The following is a 17,312-nucleotide window of genomic DNA, read 5'->3' as shown; positions in this document are numbered from 1 at the left end:
ATATCTATATTCAAAAAAAAGTTTAGCATATATTTTCTCTGAAAATACCTTACCTTGTTAAACAGTCATTCTAATGAAATCCTTTTCAAAACTCTATAGTAATTCCTGGAAGCTTAGTTAGGGAACAGTCACTCATATTTGTATCACATTGAAAAAGCAATTGCTAAAGCAGTTTTATATACTTATTGATCTTTCTATATGCAGTCCATATAGGAAAACCATATATCTTTTTACCTTGTGCATTGGAGTTCAGAAGGAGAACACCATGGGCATTGGAGTCAGGTTCTACACACATGTAGAAAGGGTGAACTCCACAGAGATTGGCAAATGACTGAAACATAAACAGCAGATGATGTATGGCTTGACTTTGCTATTTTTCATAGTTTTTGTCAGGTAGCTACATATCCATAGACAAGGAAATTCATTCATAGACTTGTTCTGAAAGGTGGTGGATTTTTTCATCTAAACTGGCATGAAGTTAAATTGATAGAAAAGAGTTATTTTTAATGCCTCGTCACAATGGCACTTTTTAGTTTTTCTGAGTTAAACCTTTCATATTCTGCCAAACCCTCCAAAATGGCATGGGTAAGAATCACTTGCTAGTTAAAACAGACTCATCAACCACTGATTCCAGTTTAGCCAAATATCTAATGAGTCCTGCTGAAGTCCAGCTTGTTTGGATGAACAGGGATTGATCTGAGCATGAAATTCAATGCTTTTCTGAACCAGAATTTTGGCACACAAAATAGTTTTTCTGAAAACTGCACTGTGAGAAAGTTTCTGATTAAAGGTTTCGAAGGACCCTCAAAATGACTCATGGCTTTGTAATTTAATTAAAACTGATGATATCTGCAAAACTTGTGAGGTTCCATGCTTGCCACCTCCTTTTGGTGATACAAGCTCGGACAAAGCGCTGCGTAAACTGAATTACCGTTGGTGCCTGATCCCTGGCATACATGCCATAGGTACTGAAGTCCATGTTGTGTTTGAAGGTCGGGTGCTCATGTTCACCAAATCCATACACAGAAGTGGATGGCACAGTAGTGGTGATCTGAAGGAACTGGTTGGAGAAAAACAGGTCGACCAGGGGACTGTCCCACCTGTGACAAACAGAGGGAGACATGATTAGTTTGCTTATCTTTGGTATGTACAATTTTAAATTCATGTCTGGTTATTTTTACTTTTTATTTCTTTTGGAGAATAACAATATTAAAAAAACATTAAATTCTATGCATGCCTCTGAAATGCTTAACCTAACATACATTAAAATCATCTTCCGATGGCTCAGATATCTCATCTACTTATTCAAAAAATGCATCAATATAATTTTGGAAAAGAACAACTAAAATAACAGAAGACACTATCTATAAATCTATTACCAAAATAAGTAGTTGCTTGTGATATTTCTATGACAACCAACGGTAACGGCTAAAAATTGTTATTACACAGTGGAGTTCAGAATTCTTAATGAGAAAAACAGACATTTACTTTTTATCAGCTTTTAGTTTTTAATGTTTTTCTGTATCAGGACCTGAATACCTCATGTTATCCCCAACTTCATGCAGGTGCCTAAGGTAGGAGCATAGCTTCCTCCAGGGTCTGCTTGAACAAGATGTTTTTATTGTGATGACTCTCTCCTGCTTCTCTCACTAGCTTAATGCCTTTATTTCTATTGACTCATCTGTGGACACAGGCTCACATTTTAATTAGGTGTTACATTCTGTTTCCTATCTCTAGTGATATGATAAACTGTGAGCTAGATGGGGGAGAAAATAGTCAAGCTGTGGAGAAGTGTTTTATTAATGGTCCTGTGTATGCCACGAGCACCACATTTAAATAGTACCCTCTCAAGCCTTGTTTAACTGTGAATTTGTTACAGCTAATTAAAATAAATGAGCCCAAACCATGGAGCATAGAAGTGGCATAACTCTCCTTTTAATGGTCTTCTGTCAATGATTTTGACAAAATTAAATGGTTGATCAAACTGACCAGTAAATCAGAGAAGAGGAAGGTGGGCTGTGTCGGTGGGGAGCAGCGCTACCCCCACAAGGGGAGCACTCCCTGGTGAGTGGCTTGCCACCCATACCACCAGTACCCCTGCTTGGGGACAAGTTCCTGCTGCTGGGAAGACTGGGAACCCACAACTGCTCCCACTACACTGGCCTACTCTCCCAATGAGGAAGCAAGGACAGCCACTCACTGGGACGCTCAAGACACTCTTTTGCCTCTCCAAGCAAAAAGCAGGCACAATCTATCCCTAGATTGTCCCAGACAAATCCAAAGTCAAGCACACAAATCCAAAGTCAAATACACATACTGAAGGGTCCAGGTATGTTTTAAAAAGTCTATTTGGCCTTTCTTACAAGCAGGAAAAATAAGAATTTTATTTAGCTCTTGATTTTTTTTTTCTGCAGGAACCCCTCCCTTCTTCCCTTCCTTCCATCAGCTTCTCCACCTACACACAGCACCAAATAAGATTATTTTCTTTTTAGGAGGGCTATGGACACAAAATATCCCTGAAAATTAGATCCAGCCCTTGGCAAACAGAGGCTTTTCTGCAAGAGGCTGCTGCTGTGTTGGAACAGGGGTGGGCTCTGGAGCAATATTCCTGTCCAAAGGAGAGCTGTCACACAGCTCTGCCCTGTGCCAAGGCAGGAATGGTCACTGCTCTGAGCAGACCACAGGGTTATGCAAAAAGCAAAGGCTGCCAGAGGGGAAATGCTTTGGGAAGAGCTTAAATATCTGTCCTAACTCATTGAGCACTCTCCATGATGTCTGTTCAGAGGACATGTGGCTTTGTACAATTGTAGTATCCACATTACAGGACTGACATTTCTCATCATGAGAGCAATTAGTGTTACCATGGCATTAAAGTACTCCTTCAGCTCAGCAGCTCCCCTCCCTAACCAGTAGAATCACTGGGGTGGTGCAAACCACAGTCCTAAGAACAAACTCTCTGCCCCACCATATCTTTATATGTCACGGAGACACTCTTTTATGACTCACGCGTTGCTTCAGGCAACTGTCACGTACCCAACTTCTGCATGACATTGCCAAAACAGTGCCCTGCTCTGCACCCCTCCATCACTCAGCTCTCCAAGGGCTGCCACCCCCACCAGCGCAGCTCCCCATGCGGTGTCACCAGCCATTGCTCCCCAGCAGCCTCCTCTTTCCTTAGACCTCCACGTGCCAGCACGGCTATGCACTAAATAGAGCATTAACCAGGCCATAAAAAGGCTGGTAATGACTCTCTCTTTTTTTCTGGGCATCATTATGTTATCTCCATCCAGAGGACAGCATGGTCAGGTTTTCCCCTGGCACCTCTCTCTGCCTCCACTCCCAAGCAGCTTCCAGAGTCCTTTTGCTCTGCAGTGCACTGTGGTAGTGCTGTTGTGTTACTTTATGGGTTTGCTGGTGTGGTGTTGGCAAAGAGTGATCATTTAAATGAAAGAACTGTGTCTGTCATTCCTTAAACACTTGGATACAATAAATAAAAATATTCTATTTCTCCCACCTCACCTCCTGCTGGTTTAAACCAGACAGAAGGAACAAAACAGGAGAGAGCATAAAATGACATCCTGTGTGCAGGAATTTGTGTGATTCTCCTCCAAGAGTCCTATGAACCATAACACTGCTCTAATGGACAACAGAAGGGATCTAAAAAAAGTCTAAAAATACAACTGAACAGTCATTCACTGTCAAAAATTCAACCCCTACCAGCAGTTAGACATGGCAAAGCCCGAGAGGACAAGAATTCTTCGCTTTGCACAAGAAGTAATAGCTGCACACATGTTCACTGCTGAAAGTCTTAACGTGTTAGTGTGTCTGTTAGTGGGGACACTCCTGCCCATGAAAATACAAACCGGTCTCTTTAACATCTGTCTGGTCTGTTGCCTGCAAACAGTCAGCTGAGGCCTGTCCAGGGAGTCTGAATGATAAAAGTTAACATTTTCTTCCAAACACTGTGGACTATACTCAAGAGTAAATCTCTCTAATTTTTAACCTCTTATCGAGGAAAAAAGAATGATTCAGGTGGAAAAGATTGTGTAAAAATTAACATTTTTAGCCAGCAAGGGAACTAGTCTCATACCCAGCAGTCAACCCACTGGCCACCAGGATGAAACATAACTGCAGCAGACCAAGGAAGTAGTATTAAAGGAAGGTGGGTAGACAGATAGATAAAATGTCCTGTTCATGTTGTAGTTTATGACTGACATTGTCACAATGTTAGAGGGGCATGACTTTTAGTCAGGCAGTACAAAATGGTTTTCAGGAGTGCAATCATCAGTCCTTTGTAATATGAACCAGACATGAGGATTTACCTGGTTGAACAACCTTGCTCCGTTGAGGTTTGTTTAGACCAATAAAAGCAATGTGTACAATGGCTCAAACCACTGACTCACCTGCTGTGAGCAAGCAGCTGGTGGCATTTCTAAAAGTGGTCTTACAAAACCTCCAGAATTAGGAGACTTGAGACACTGAATTCTGGTTTTGGCTGGAGTTAATTTTCTTCATAGTAGCTGGTGTGGGGTTGTGTTTTGGATTTGTGCTGGAAACTGTTGATAATTCAGGGATGTTTTAGATATTCCTGAGCAGTGCTTAACAGAGTCAAGGCCTTTGCTGCCCCTCACATTGCCCCACCAGTTCGTAGGCTGGGGGAGTGCAAGTAGCTGGGAGGGAACACAATTGGGACAGCTGACCTCAACTGACTCCAGGGATACTCCATACCATATGGCTTCATGCTGAGCAATAAAAACCAGGTTGGCTGCCAGACTGCTGCTGAGGGACTGCCTGGGCATCAATCTGCTGGTGGTAAGCAATTGTTTTCATTTGCATCACTTTTCTTTCTTGGTTTTTATTTTTCTCTCTGTTATTTTCCCTTTAATTCATTATTATTGTTGTTGTTGTTGTTGTTGTGTTTGCTGTTATTACAATCATAATTATCATTATAATTATTATCATTATTATATTTTCTTTCCATTATTAAACTGTTCTTATCTCAATCCATGAGTTTTCTCACTTATACTCTTCCAATTCTCTCCATCTTTTGGAGAGGCAGTGAGCCAGCAGCTGCTCAGTTGCCGGCTGGGGTTAAACCGTAACACACTGTTTCACAACAGTTGTATTCCTTATTAGCTGTGATTCTTGGGACACCACTGGACTGCAGAAGGCACACCAAGAATGAATTTTTACTTGCATATCTTACTTTGAAGGTGATTTATCAAATAGGTGGAGAAAATCAGCATGAGTAACCAACAGATTTTCCATAAATATGACATTTTTTAAAAAAAGAACACCAAGGTATATTTACAGCTATTGACACAGTTCTGCTCTACTTCTACTGTATTCATTGTTGTGATATCAGGATGTCCTATAAGTGGCTGGATATATAATGCTTTATTTCTCTTCTGAAAAACACTTGGATAGGTGATAGCCCTACAATACTTCTTGCCTATGTAACATAAATCTTAATGATTAGATGACTAAAATAATAGCTCTTACAAACTAGGAACAAACCCAAGCTACCCATGATGCATACAATTTGCTCCTGTGGACTTCAGCAAAACTGCAGTTTAAGACAATAGCTTTATAAATCATTCTAATAGCCTTGCCTATGTAAAAATGTCTTCGTGGTAAGTGGCGTCTGTGCTTACTATCACAATCAATAAAAAAGGCAGCTGAACTCTGCAGCAGCCTTTTTGGAAATTAGGGAAAATCTTGATTAGATTTTGGTTATTTGTGCCATATTTTCCCAAGTGATAGCAAACAAGGTATTCCAAACTCTTAATAGAGAGAAAGTAGCCCATATCTGGTTTGGAAAAAAATGTTCTGCCTTCCATTATTTGTATGACATCATGAAGGAAAAGTCAGGATATTAAAGTGGAGAATCAAATCAGTAGTTCGTCTCTCTGCAGCCTGTCTCCAACAATGGCCCAGGCCTGATATCACAAAGGAAGGCAAAAGATGTCACTCAGAGCCAGTCTTGCAATAATCTGCTTATGGAGGAAGTTTCTGGCTGTTTTCATAGGATTAAATGATGCTGTGAAACATGGAGTCAAAAATAGTTTGGGTTGTTTTGCTTTTTTTCCCTACAGATGATGTTTTATTGTGCATGAATGTGTATCCTGCTAAGCCTCCCATGTCAGTGCTGCCCTGGGGCAACGAGTCCCACAGAGTAATCACACACTGCAAAACGATTTGTTATTTATCACTGTCTTAGGGTAAACAGTTCCCAGTCTTTTACTCTCTGTTCTTGAGGAAGTGTATGCTTTCTTGAAGCCTTCATGCTCACTCTTGATACTACCTCCCCCAGTGGTTGCTGTTGTTGGTGTGACAGGAGCAGGAAGGAGAATAGCACTTAACCTGAGTGCATGTGCTACAAAACAACACAGAGGCTGTTTAGTTCTCTCTCTGCCTTACTGCAACACAGTATTTTCTCTCCTGTTTTTACTACTGTAAACAATAAACCTGGCTGACAATAGGAGAGTTTCCTGTTAGAGCTGCAAGATCAACTAGGATATTGTGAGCAAGGATTTACTAAACTAAAGCAATCTCTTGACAAAGTGTTTTGCCATTGATCACACCAATTTGCCAAAACAGTTATTTTCCAAGTATGATGAGAGTGGGGAGGGGCTCCCTGCAGCCTCTGCTGTCCCACAAAGATGTTAGTTTGGGAGCCTCACCTCTGGGACAGGAGACTCGGTCCCCAGTTCCTGTCTCTCATGGTTCAGAACTGTGACTTGCAACCTTAGATTCAGGTTTCTGGTTTTCCCCAGAAAAAAAAACAGAAAATACCTGACACTGGATGGGAGTGGGAGCTTCGCCTGCCCCTGAGTCTCATCTGAGCCCCTTGGCACCTCGCCAGTAAATGCATGGACATGACACCTCTTCACCCTCATGGCTTTGGAGAGCTACTGGCACAGAAAAGGATGTCCCCTCGCTACCAGTGAAACAGTAGGAGCATTGGAGAGGGTAAAGAAGAGGAGCAGGAGCAGGGAGGGTGGGGTTGGACAGAGAACACGACAGCAGTGGGAGAGAAGGAAAAAGGTAAGAAGGAGGCATTACTGGGAGCAGAAAGGGAGACAGCCCAAGAGGTCCTGGTCCTGGAAGCCCCCAGCAGCACCTGGATCATCTCCCTACCTGACCCTGTCCTATTCTCACCCCATGCAGGTGAAGCAGTGGCTGTCACTTGATTATCTTGGAGCAAGCTGAAAATATAGCAGGACTTGGCCTTTTATTCTTGCTCCTGGCTCTGCATGAGGTTTGCAATCAGCTGTTAATGTCTCTCCCCTCACATAATTTATTCCTCTCTCCTGTTATTGTGATTACAAGGAGCTCTAAGTTTATCCTGCCCTCCTTGGGTAGCTCAGCTACAGCAAAGTCTCCTCGTCTGCAGCAAGTAAAGCACATTCAGGAATACTAAAAACCTTCTCTGCCTCTCCCCTTTAGCATTTCCAATGTGGAATTAAATCATTCCTCACGAGGAGGAGGTTTTGTGTACATGAGTGGTAGAGCAGAGATAGGGTTTTCTATCAAGCTGACAGACAGGAGCCTGCCATCAGCTACTCCAGCGCTTCGAATCCTTCGGCAAAAAGACAGGGATGGCAGGACAGACTGCACCATGGAAAGGGGAGTAGGGAAATACAGACATGGACTTTGAAAGCATAGCCCAAACCCATACCATGTTTCTACCTGGGACAGACTGCTCCATCCCCAGGGGGACTGTCATCTGGGCCAGAGCACACTGGGGATCATGAGGGAATTTAGACTTTTCTGGAGGGTTCACCATCCAGCAGTGTGGAGCTGCTAGCAAGGGATAAGAAGCATCACGTAAAACAGATATCTGAGTATTTGGGATTGCTTTAGGATGAGAAAGAGTTCCTCAGGGCTCTTAAAAGCAGACACAAATTATTATCCACTCACACCTGGGGAGTGCAACTGCAGCACCTGTTGAAGAGGCTTTATTTGCCCACATCAACTGTTCAAAGAAGTATTTGTGTGCATATGATTGATTCAGCTGTTCATTCAGACAGCAAGGCCATGGCCATTCACATCTTAAAATAGGAGGCTGAAGTCTCTCCAGGTGTTAGGCAATTGCCTGTTTCTCAGGGGCACTTGCCTTAACCTGGTGTGGCCACAGAGACCACCAGCTGTGCATCTTGGTGCCTGGCCCAGGCAGGCTGGGTGCCCTGCAGCACCAACTCTGGAGGGAGCCCAGAGGAAAAGATTTGGGTTTTAGCATACAAATCTGCCTTTGGGCAGGTTGAACTAACATGAAAATGTACTTAACATGCCATATGCCACCAGTGCTCCTCTGGACCCAGCCAGCCAAGTGCAGCCACTGATGGCGATGCTCCTATAATGCCGCTTGCTGAGGGTTCATCCTCCACAGTGAAGCAAATGCAGCCAGCCACGGCTTTTAGGCCAGAATATATAACCTGCTTTCCTGTTTTGAAAGGTTTCCATCTGCACAGCACTTCTGGTGGCTAAGGAAGTTGCAAATTCCTCTAAGATAGTCTGTGGAGCTATCCCTGAGCACTTGCATTCCCTCACTCTGACAGGATGGACAGGCAAGCAAATGAAAGGAAAGCATTTTTGCTACTCAGACAGGGAATATAACTCTAAATATGATTCAGCTGCGAGGGGAATGGTTCCCTGACAGGATCCTTCAGTCTATAGTATTTGCTGTGCCATTTCACATGAAACAAAAATTCCCAGCAACATATATATGCAAAATCCTGTGTCTCTCCTGAAGAGAATCTTTTGGTAGCAGCCCTGCCATTGTTTGCAGGATAAAGCCCATTAACTGTGCATTATATTCACCCGCAATTTCCTCTTTTGGGGGTCATCTGGCTTTCAGGAGCACTCTTTCAGCTGCCTGAAGGCAATGTATGATTTCCCATGGGGATGTTTGAGAGCGGAGCATTGCTGCCAAGTGCTGCACAGATGCTGCTAACCAAGGCTGCCCTCTGCCTCCCTGGGCTCTGCAGCACAGCACCGCTGCACCCCACACCCGTGCCACTGCTGGGCACTGGCTTTGGGGGAAAAGGGGTGCCCCACTGCCAGGGCTATGGAAGAGGCTTCCCCGAGCCCATGGCAGGCCAGTGAATGTGCCCCCCTGGAAACCTGCTCAGTGGGGACCAACTTGTGCTCCTCTGCCTCTTGCTGGAGTTGCACCTTTGTGGCTCAGTGGATCAGACCCTGCCATCTACTCCATGGCAGGCCTCTTCCCTTAGCTGGGATGTCTCAAGTTTGAGGATGAACTGACTAACTGAGGCTAAACCAGTGGGGTTTGACTGGGGATGAGGAGGGCTGAATGGGAATGAGGCCACTCACATGCCTCGTTATGCATTCACCTCTTTCATCAGCATTCCAATTAATAAGCCTTTACAGAAACCTCTTATTATGAGGAGAAGAAAACTGGGCCTTTAACATTAGTCCACTGTTTACACAGAACTGTTAAGTCTAATGAGAAATTAAATTATTTTTGTTATTGGAGTAATGCATAATACATTCATTTACAATAGCTTGCAAAAAGAAAACTTTACAGAATTGACTATGTCATGTATAAGGAGATGCCATGAGACTGTAACTTAAAAGGATGGTCAGCTCATTAAAAACCCAGCATGGCAGTTCCATCTGCAGACCATTCTAGAGGCTGTATTGTCTTATTTACATCACTCATGTTAAGCCATCCTTACACGGCTCGTCGTACCATTCCTGAAAGCAGCTGGCAGGAGTGCACCTTGACTGGGACTCTCTTCCTAAGTAGCATTACTACACTATAGATATGTTGATGGAAGGGGATATTGTGACACCTGTTGACATTTGTTAGCGAGGGGGGCTTTTGCTGAAGTTAAACTTGCAGTACCAACTTGAGAATACAAATGGTATTTTTGCAGAGGGACAATGTCATTCACTGACATCAGTGGAAGTTAGAGGCTTATGGCCTCTGTGGCTTTGAGGTTTAGTTACCTAGACTTGCCTATTGGAGAGAATCAGGAGATTTAAAGCTCAACTCCTGACACCTCAAATTTCAGAAATCATAGTTCAGTGCTTTGATGAGTTGAGTCTACCAGCTTCCCAAGCCATGATATTGTAGCCTTAAAAGTTATTTGACTTGCTGAATATCCTTTTATACATATATGTAGATGATTGTTATACAGGCACATACTCCTATTAATAATGAATGTCCTTCAGGGACAAGGCATAATCTGCATTTATACCACATCCAGCTTGCTTTTGACCCCCTTGTCTCACAGACCCAAGCACTAGGGTGTGAGGAAACAGTACTTGCCCCATGACACCTAATTTCTACAAAAAGCAACATGAATCACCTCTAGTACTCACAGCACGGTGCCAGAGCTTTTCCTCTTGACTGTGAAGTGCGTGGAGTCCTTCGAGAATCCCACCTCATAGTTGGCTTCCTCAGCGGTAACCCCGGGACCATCGATCTTGAGTGGGACTTCAAACCTCTGCTTGTTGGGGTCATAGAGCTAAAGCAAGGTGAGGAGGGAGCAGGTTAACTCACTACTCATGTGCATTGCTTTGGTTAAATTATTCCAACCCCTCAAATGCTCACCCTGAACCGAAGTCTGTCCTTTGTCTGGAACTCCACTTCCAAGACAATCAGGGAAATATCATTTCCAAAGAGGGACAAGGACTGGCATTTGTTCAGTGTGACCCTGGAGTGGAAACACTGATCACTGGCTGAGACCACCCTGGGGAGAGCTGGGGGAACAACCCAGCTATTCTGTCAGCTCTTTCAAAATAAATCATTATTTCATTGTCAAGAGAAATTATCCCTGAGGTCAGCCTACGCTGTCCTTGATGTTAATGGATAAAATAGGTGCCACCAAAGCAAGGAGACCGCAGAGTCTCCTGGGACACAGCTACCAGGGTGGGAGGGACCAGCCTGTGCCCCTGCCTGACTTCCTCACCAGTGGTGTGGTGAAAGCACAGAGCCCCAGTTCCATGGCATATGCACAGGGAAACGTGGCCATTACCCTCCTTGTCACAAGCCGAGCGTGAGTATCGGAGCAGCTTGGGGGAGGTCTTCAGCGAGAGCCCCCAGGGCGGCAACAGTGGTTGTGGGGCAGTGCCAGCCGGCAGCACCCGAGGAGCCACACACACTCACCTCTAGCCTTTGTCTGTCTTCTCAATGTTCCCAGCCTGGGAGTAGCCGTAGGGACTGTCCTCAGGGAAGAAGCACCGGGGAGCGTTGGGCACATCGGTGCTGCACCAGGTGCAGCCCCGCGCCTCGCAGGCCTCCTGGGACGCGCCCGGCTGGGGGTGGCAGTCGATGCCCTTCTTCACTGCAACGACCCCAGGGCACTGCGCATCCTGGCTGGAGCCAAGGCACCCGCCTAGGGCTGGGCACAGGGAAAAACAGTCAGAGCAGCAGAGAACCACGTTAAAAAAAAAAACCGCAACAATACAAACTTCTTCAGTTTGGGGGGTTTTTATGTGCTTTTTTCCCTGTTTTAGGGCCAACACCCATGGTCCCTTGGACTAAGATGACAGTAGAGCAGCCTGCTCGTGACAGAGCAAGAGCAACAGCCACTTTCTTTTACAAGCTGAGGCAGTGGGTCTGTATTATTCAGCTCTCAAAGCTGCTTGTGCTCAACTAAAGCACGACTTGCTTGAAATACTCATGGAAAGTTAAATAGCAGGGTAATGAAGCTCCTGGTGAGGCGTGAGAGCAACTCTGCAGGCTGGCTGAACAGGAGGGATGCTTCGGCAAGGACTGCTATTGATATTAAAATGTTGTATTTTCTGTTTATTTATTCTCCTGTTATACACAGAGGTTATCTATTTTTAGAGATACAAATATGTGATATCAACATGTACTTGTATGATATAAATAGAAAAATACTGATTATATATACGTTTGTATTGGGTTTCTTTTCTATATCATACATGTAGTATGATATACATGTAGTATTAGTAGTTTGCTTTGATACAGTAGGATTACAAGTAAAGGGGAGATGCCACCAGTAAAAGAAAAGGCACATATTAGTCACTCGCAGAATCATCCTGAAAAAACCCTTAGTAAGATGCTAAATATTTTCTTTTTTACAGCTGAAGGTCAAGTCCTGTAGTTTCTCTGCACATTGTGAGCCTCTCAAGAGCAGGGGGACCACAAGACCAGCTCTCTCCATACTGACAAACTGTTGTTACCAAATATTCTGAGAGTGAGCAGGCATACTTCAGGCAGCATACTTATTTTGATGCTAATTTATGTCATTTTAGTCATTATGGCAATATTTAAAGATTAAATCTACTTGAACAATAATTGCTCTTTGATATAAAATGACTAATACCTTTGCTTTAATTTTTCTTTTATGTGGACTGTTGTGTGCTTGAAAGCCTAAAACGTGATTGCTGATGCAGTCTGGGCTTCTCCACAGAATGAACTTTACAAGCAGATGTGCACAAGCAATAATTATACATACTGGAAAAATTTACAGAATAAATCTAGTAGATTCACTAGAGAATGCCATTATGCTGCAATGCCAGAGCTGATTTCCAAGTGGGGGATGAGAATGCTGAAAAGCAGGAGCTGAGTGCCATCTACATTTTTCTTTTGAGAAAACTCTCATCCTCCCTTCTATATGGGAACATCTGACACGCAGGTCTGATGCTCCCAGGATCCTCAGCAGAGCTCGCTACTCACTGCCACAGCACCTCATATCATCCTCTAAAGGCAGGAATTAACAGGAATTATGTGGCTGAAAACCTTTGCCAGCTGCTTGGCAGGCAGGACTGGCTTCCACTTCTGTTTTCTGGGGCAGAGAGTGATGTCCCACAGGCTGACTGCCCTCTGTCCAGTATTCACCCCTCGTGATCTGTCACATAGGAAAGCTCTCAATTCTGATCCTCTTTTTCACCTAAAGCATAATAGGACTATGAGCATCCTTCTGCAATCCCTAAATTATTTCTTCTTGGAGCACAAAATAAACTAAACCCATGACATTTCATTTTACTTTGGGGTGTGTTTTTCAATGGGAGTCAAATGCAGCATTGGCGTTTTCATTGCTGAAATCAAAGAGTATGACTGAACATAGTACAGCAGATTATTAATGTGGCATTCATTTTACATAGCATAGGTTTGTGGGAGACTTTTATGAACTCATTTGTATTGTAAAATACTTTCAAAATACTTCTTATGAAGGATATTGTGAATGCAAAACTAGTTCAAGGGAAAAAATATTGCCCCAGCAGAAGCCAGAAAGTTTATTTTTTTTTTCTCCCATTAATGCAAAGTTTACATTTTCCAGGAAATTTTAAAAACAAACACTTGCAGGTGTAAGCAGCTGAATAAGGCTGCAATCTCATTCATCTCTTGTTCCTGGATTTACTTCTATTGTAGTACAAATGTGATAGTAGCAACTGGGAAGATGTAATTTTCTTTCCCTACTTTTTAAAATAATTAAAAAAATCTCTGCATCATTTTCACCATATTTATGGCCCATGTCTGTAAACGTACATAGGAGATGAAATCCAAACAAGCAGTTGAATATATAGAAACAGCTATGGCGACTTGCTGCTTTTCCACGATAATTTCCATGGGAACAGAAGCTAAAGCAAGGTAGTTGAAAAGATATACATGGAAAACTATCCTCACTGATTTTTAAAAACCTTGACTTCAATTTTGCAAAATTAAGATTAAAATTAAGGTATAAGGAAGGAATTAAAGTATTACCACATGGTTTTTAATTTAACAGCATTAGTCTTTATATTTTGGGTTCATCCATATGTTTTTCAAAGGCATTTGCTTCAGGTTCCCTCCTCTAGCAACACAGTAATATGTATTCTCCCTTTATTAGACTCTGGACCAAATTAACCTCTGGTATGCTGGGGTAAAATCAGAGAAGACGCACTAGCAAAGCAATGGGTCACTTTCAGGAGCCAAATGATCCCACTGAGTCCTGTGTGCCTGTGCTGGTGCCCAAGAGCTGAATACACTGTAGGACTGGGGTATGTTTCTAAACAAGCCAGCTCTATTGTCCTCCCACAGTCACCTCAGGTGGAGTCAGTGCCATGCCTGTTCTCTCCTTTTACATGAAACATGATCATCTCCTCTAATGGCTCTTTCGTTGCTACCACATGTATATTTTGCTTTTGAAGCCTATGACAAAATACAAATGCTGTATATTTACCTGCGAGTACAATGGCCAAGAAACACAGACTCCTCATCCTTACCATGGTCAAAGGACTTCTGCAGGCAGCCTGGAGCCTTTTATACAAGGCAGGGGCACTATAAGCACTGTTTCCCATACACAATCAGAAACATTGCAAATATTTTCTTAACATTGGTAACTTTCATGAGATTAATTGTAACACACGACCTTGCCTGTATTTAAGAACGTGTCTAAGCAGATAAGATGTAGTCAGTAATTTGTCCACAAAGTTTGCTCAACTTTTGAATTCCAACTTCCAGAGAGAACATGATTTTCCCATGACTTCTTAGATAATTAATTTTTCAGAGACCACCTTCATTTTTTTTTTTTTGAAACAAGCATCTTCAGACAATGAGAGTCCAGTGCTTACCTTTTTCTGATTTCATATTATTTTTTGTCTCTTATGTGATTTTACAGCAAAAATTATGTTTGGAGAAAAACAAACAGTCAAAGAATTCTCCATTAAAACAAGACACTTGATACTGTGACCTTTACAAAATGACATTTTTCTTCCAATTACTTGATGGCAAGAGCTTTCAGAGTAAAGCCGTTTTCTATGGTAAGACCTGGTTTAGCTGGAAAATACAATATTCATATCAATCTTATACACACACTAAAAAATCCCACAACTACTCAGAGTTTCCAGATGACAGCCCCAAAACCAGGGATCACCACGCTGTTGCCATCATTTGTGTAGCTTGGCACAACACAATGGGTTGGTTTTACCTACTGGGCCAAGGGGAACAGGGACCCTCCACCAGGCACAAAAATGACTGCCAGGTGAGTCTTGTGTGTAAATCCACTCTCCGCTGGGACTTCTGCTCAGAGTTGTGATATAGACCCAAATCATTTGTGTGTACGCCCTCTGAGTGCCCAAAAAGCATGATAGACAAACACTAACTGGTATTGCTGCTGTTTAACTAACTTATACATTGTTTCTTAACAATATATATCATTCATTACCCATTTCTGCCAAAACTTGGAATAAATTCACAAGCAAATCACAAGCAGTACTTTCATCTCCTTTCAAGCTGAGCAGAGAAAGAAATAATTCCTCCAAGATCAGTAAGAGTCATCAAAACTTCTTTGTTTGACAGACCATACATAGTAAGATAAGAAGTGTCATCTCATAGGAACAGGAACCAGCTGCTTCATTTTAAGTCTGTACAGTACTTAGTGTGGAGGAATCCCAATAGGTTTCTCAGTACTATCAAAATACAAATAATGGCCAACAAGAACACAGGTGTGGGATACCAGAACAACCTATGGGCTGTATTACTCAGCAAGCTACTCTATTGCATTGTGTAAAATTGTGCTTTTTACGTTGAAGACTTCTGCAGGGGAAGTGAATATTTTATAAGGAAGTATGATGAAAAAGGCAAAAAAGTAGTTCACATTCACATCTTTATTTAAGTGTTACCTACACAAGCTATAATTTACAGACTGGTATTTCTGAAAAATAAAAACAAAACAACCAAAAAACCTCAATATCCAAACACTGTATCTGAATCTACATAAAACTTCAAAATTTGCAGAATTTACAAATTAATATTCAGAGCAGTTGGGTAAATTATACATCCTCCCTCAATATCCATGCTCCAAGAGCTTTAAAAGTCATACAGGCACAAGATAGGATATTTTCTTTATACAACCATCTATTTACATAGCTTTTTCCAATACACGTGGTTCAGTTCTCAAAGTAACTGCCAAGGTTTGCAAAACAGTGTATTTAAAATACATTTAGCAGCATATAAAATTAGATAAAAAGGAAAGACAATCTGCTTTAAAAAAAGAAAATGTGAGATGATAGAAACAAATCCATAAGAAAAATAGATTAAGATATATTTGTCATGACCTTAAGAACAGCTAGTCATTGCAGAACATAGGCAAAACACAAATAAAACATACCAATTTGTGAGTATTTGAGTTCTAGTCCTGAGCATAGAGATACACAGCTGCACAACTTTGGTCAACACAGATTATACGCTAACATTACACAAATCATATGGCATTTGCTGTTAGCAGGATACAGCCATGTCAGATAGATGTATCATTAACAGCTTCTTCCCATCTATTATTCACTCCACTTTCCTAACAACAGTGTAAGTGACCTTTAGAATCTTGAAACTGCCTCTCATAATCACAGGCTGATTCCTGGGACGCCATCCTTCCCCTGCTACCCTAAAATGCAAAACAGCTGATCATACTTGTGAGTGAAATACAGCAGAACGCTTTTGTTATATATTCCAGGTTATAATTTTGAGATGGTCATTAGAGAAGACTGAATTCCAGTTAATTTAAACTGCAAGTATTACATATGCACACAAATTCAGCCATAATATATAGAGATACATATGTGACTGTTGAGACACGAGTGTGTTACCAAGAGGTTATTAAATACAGTACATATTTTAAGGACAGCAGGTCTAGTAGAAGAGTTCACACATTGTCAGTTTGTTCCAATCATCAGTGTTTACCTAATAAACATGCAGCAAACTGCATAGAGTGCACCTCAAATTGATCAATATATTCATTTATACCCATAATTTCAATTACTGGCGAGATCTTCACTTGCATCTCCTGTATCTGAGATCTGTCCATCTATTATATTTCGAGCTTTCCAGATCCTCACAGTCCGGTCACTGAAAACCGAAACAAAGCAATATTAGTGCTAATTAATCAAACTGGGGAAGGAGAGATACTGGAGAGGGGGGCAGGGGGAAGCTTCCTTAAAAGCTTGTGTGACTTAATGAGAAAGGTATTGCTGGCAAAATAACATTTCTTTAATGGGTATGCAAGAGTTACTCCACCTCCAGGAGACTTCATAATCTAAGATGTCCAACATTTAAGATTCCCTAACCTTATCACAGCATTGGCTATTACTTTTAACCATCTAGGAAAGTAGAAAGATTTATGTCTAAGGAAAGTAAAATCCTACTCTCCTACTACCTACTTTTCTAAAATACAAGCAATGGTAATAGGTTCAGGTAGACATCAGAGAAGAGCTTCCATCACGTAGTTATTTGCAACTCAGCAGACCACAGGCAAACAGCCAGTGTACTGCAGAATTAGGGAGACAGACTCAATAGGACAGAACTAATTCCTGTCATTAAAAGAGTGTGAAATGTT

General features: G+C 42.1%; 1 protein-coding gene, 1 long non-coding RNA gene and 1 pseudogene across 13 annotated transcripts in view; all 3 read right to left on the bottom strand.

Annotated features, from left to right (window-relative positions):
- LOC116786794 overlaps nt 1-295 on the bottom strand; it is a 43,942-nt pseudogene extending 43,647 nt beyond the window's left edge.
- A 684-nt stretch (nt 296-979) lies between these two features.
- On the bottom strand, nt 980-14,244 carry LOC116787105. Its single transcript, XR_004357169.1, has 5 exons — nt 14,163-14,244; nt 11,138-11,372; nt 10,583-10,685; nt 10,351-10,496; nt 980-1,100 (listed from the first exon to the last, which is right to left on the bottom strand). It is a non-coding gene; the product is annotated as an uncharacterized LOC116787105 (long non-coding RNA).
- A 1,325-nt stretch (nt 14,245-15,569) lies between these two features.
- Nucleotides 15,570-17,312, bottom strand: part of KIF21A (kinesin family member 21A) — an 87,867-nt gene continuing 86,124 nt past the window's right edge. For 11 of the 12 annotated variants that reach the window (XM_032688378.1, XM_032688381.1, XM_032688387.1 and 8 more), the window contains one exon: nt 15,570-16,825. In XM_032688378.1, the coding sequence (XP_032544269.1) occupies nt 16,732-16,825 (94 nt within the window). In that variant the 3' untranslated portion in view covers nt 15,570-16,731. The remainder of the gene's footprint in view (nt 16,826-17,312) is intronic. The other variant, XM_032688388.1, reaches the window with a different exon arrangement.

Source organism: Chiroxiphia lanceolata, chromosome 5 (assembly GCF_009829145.1).
Source record: "Chiroxiphia lanceolata isolate bChiLan1 chromosome 5, bChiLan1.pri, whole genome shotgun sequence".
NCBI lineage: Eukaryota > Metazoa > Chordata > Aves > Passeriformes > Pipridae > Chiroxiphia > Chiroxiphia lanceolata.
This window is presented reverse-complemented; position numbering and strand designations above follow the sequence as displayed.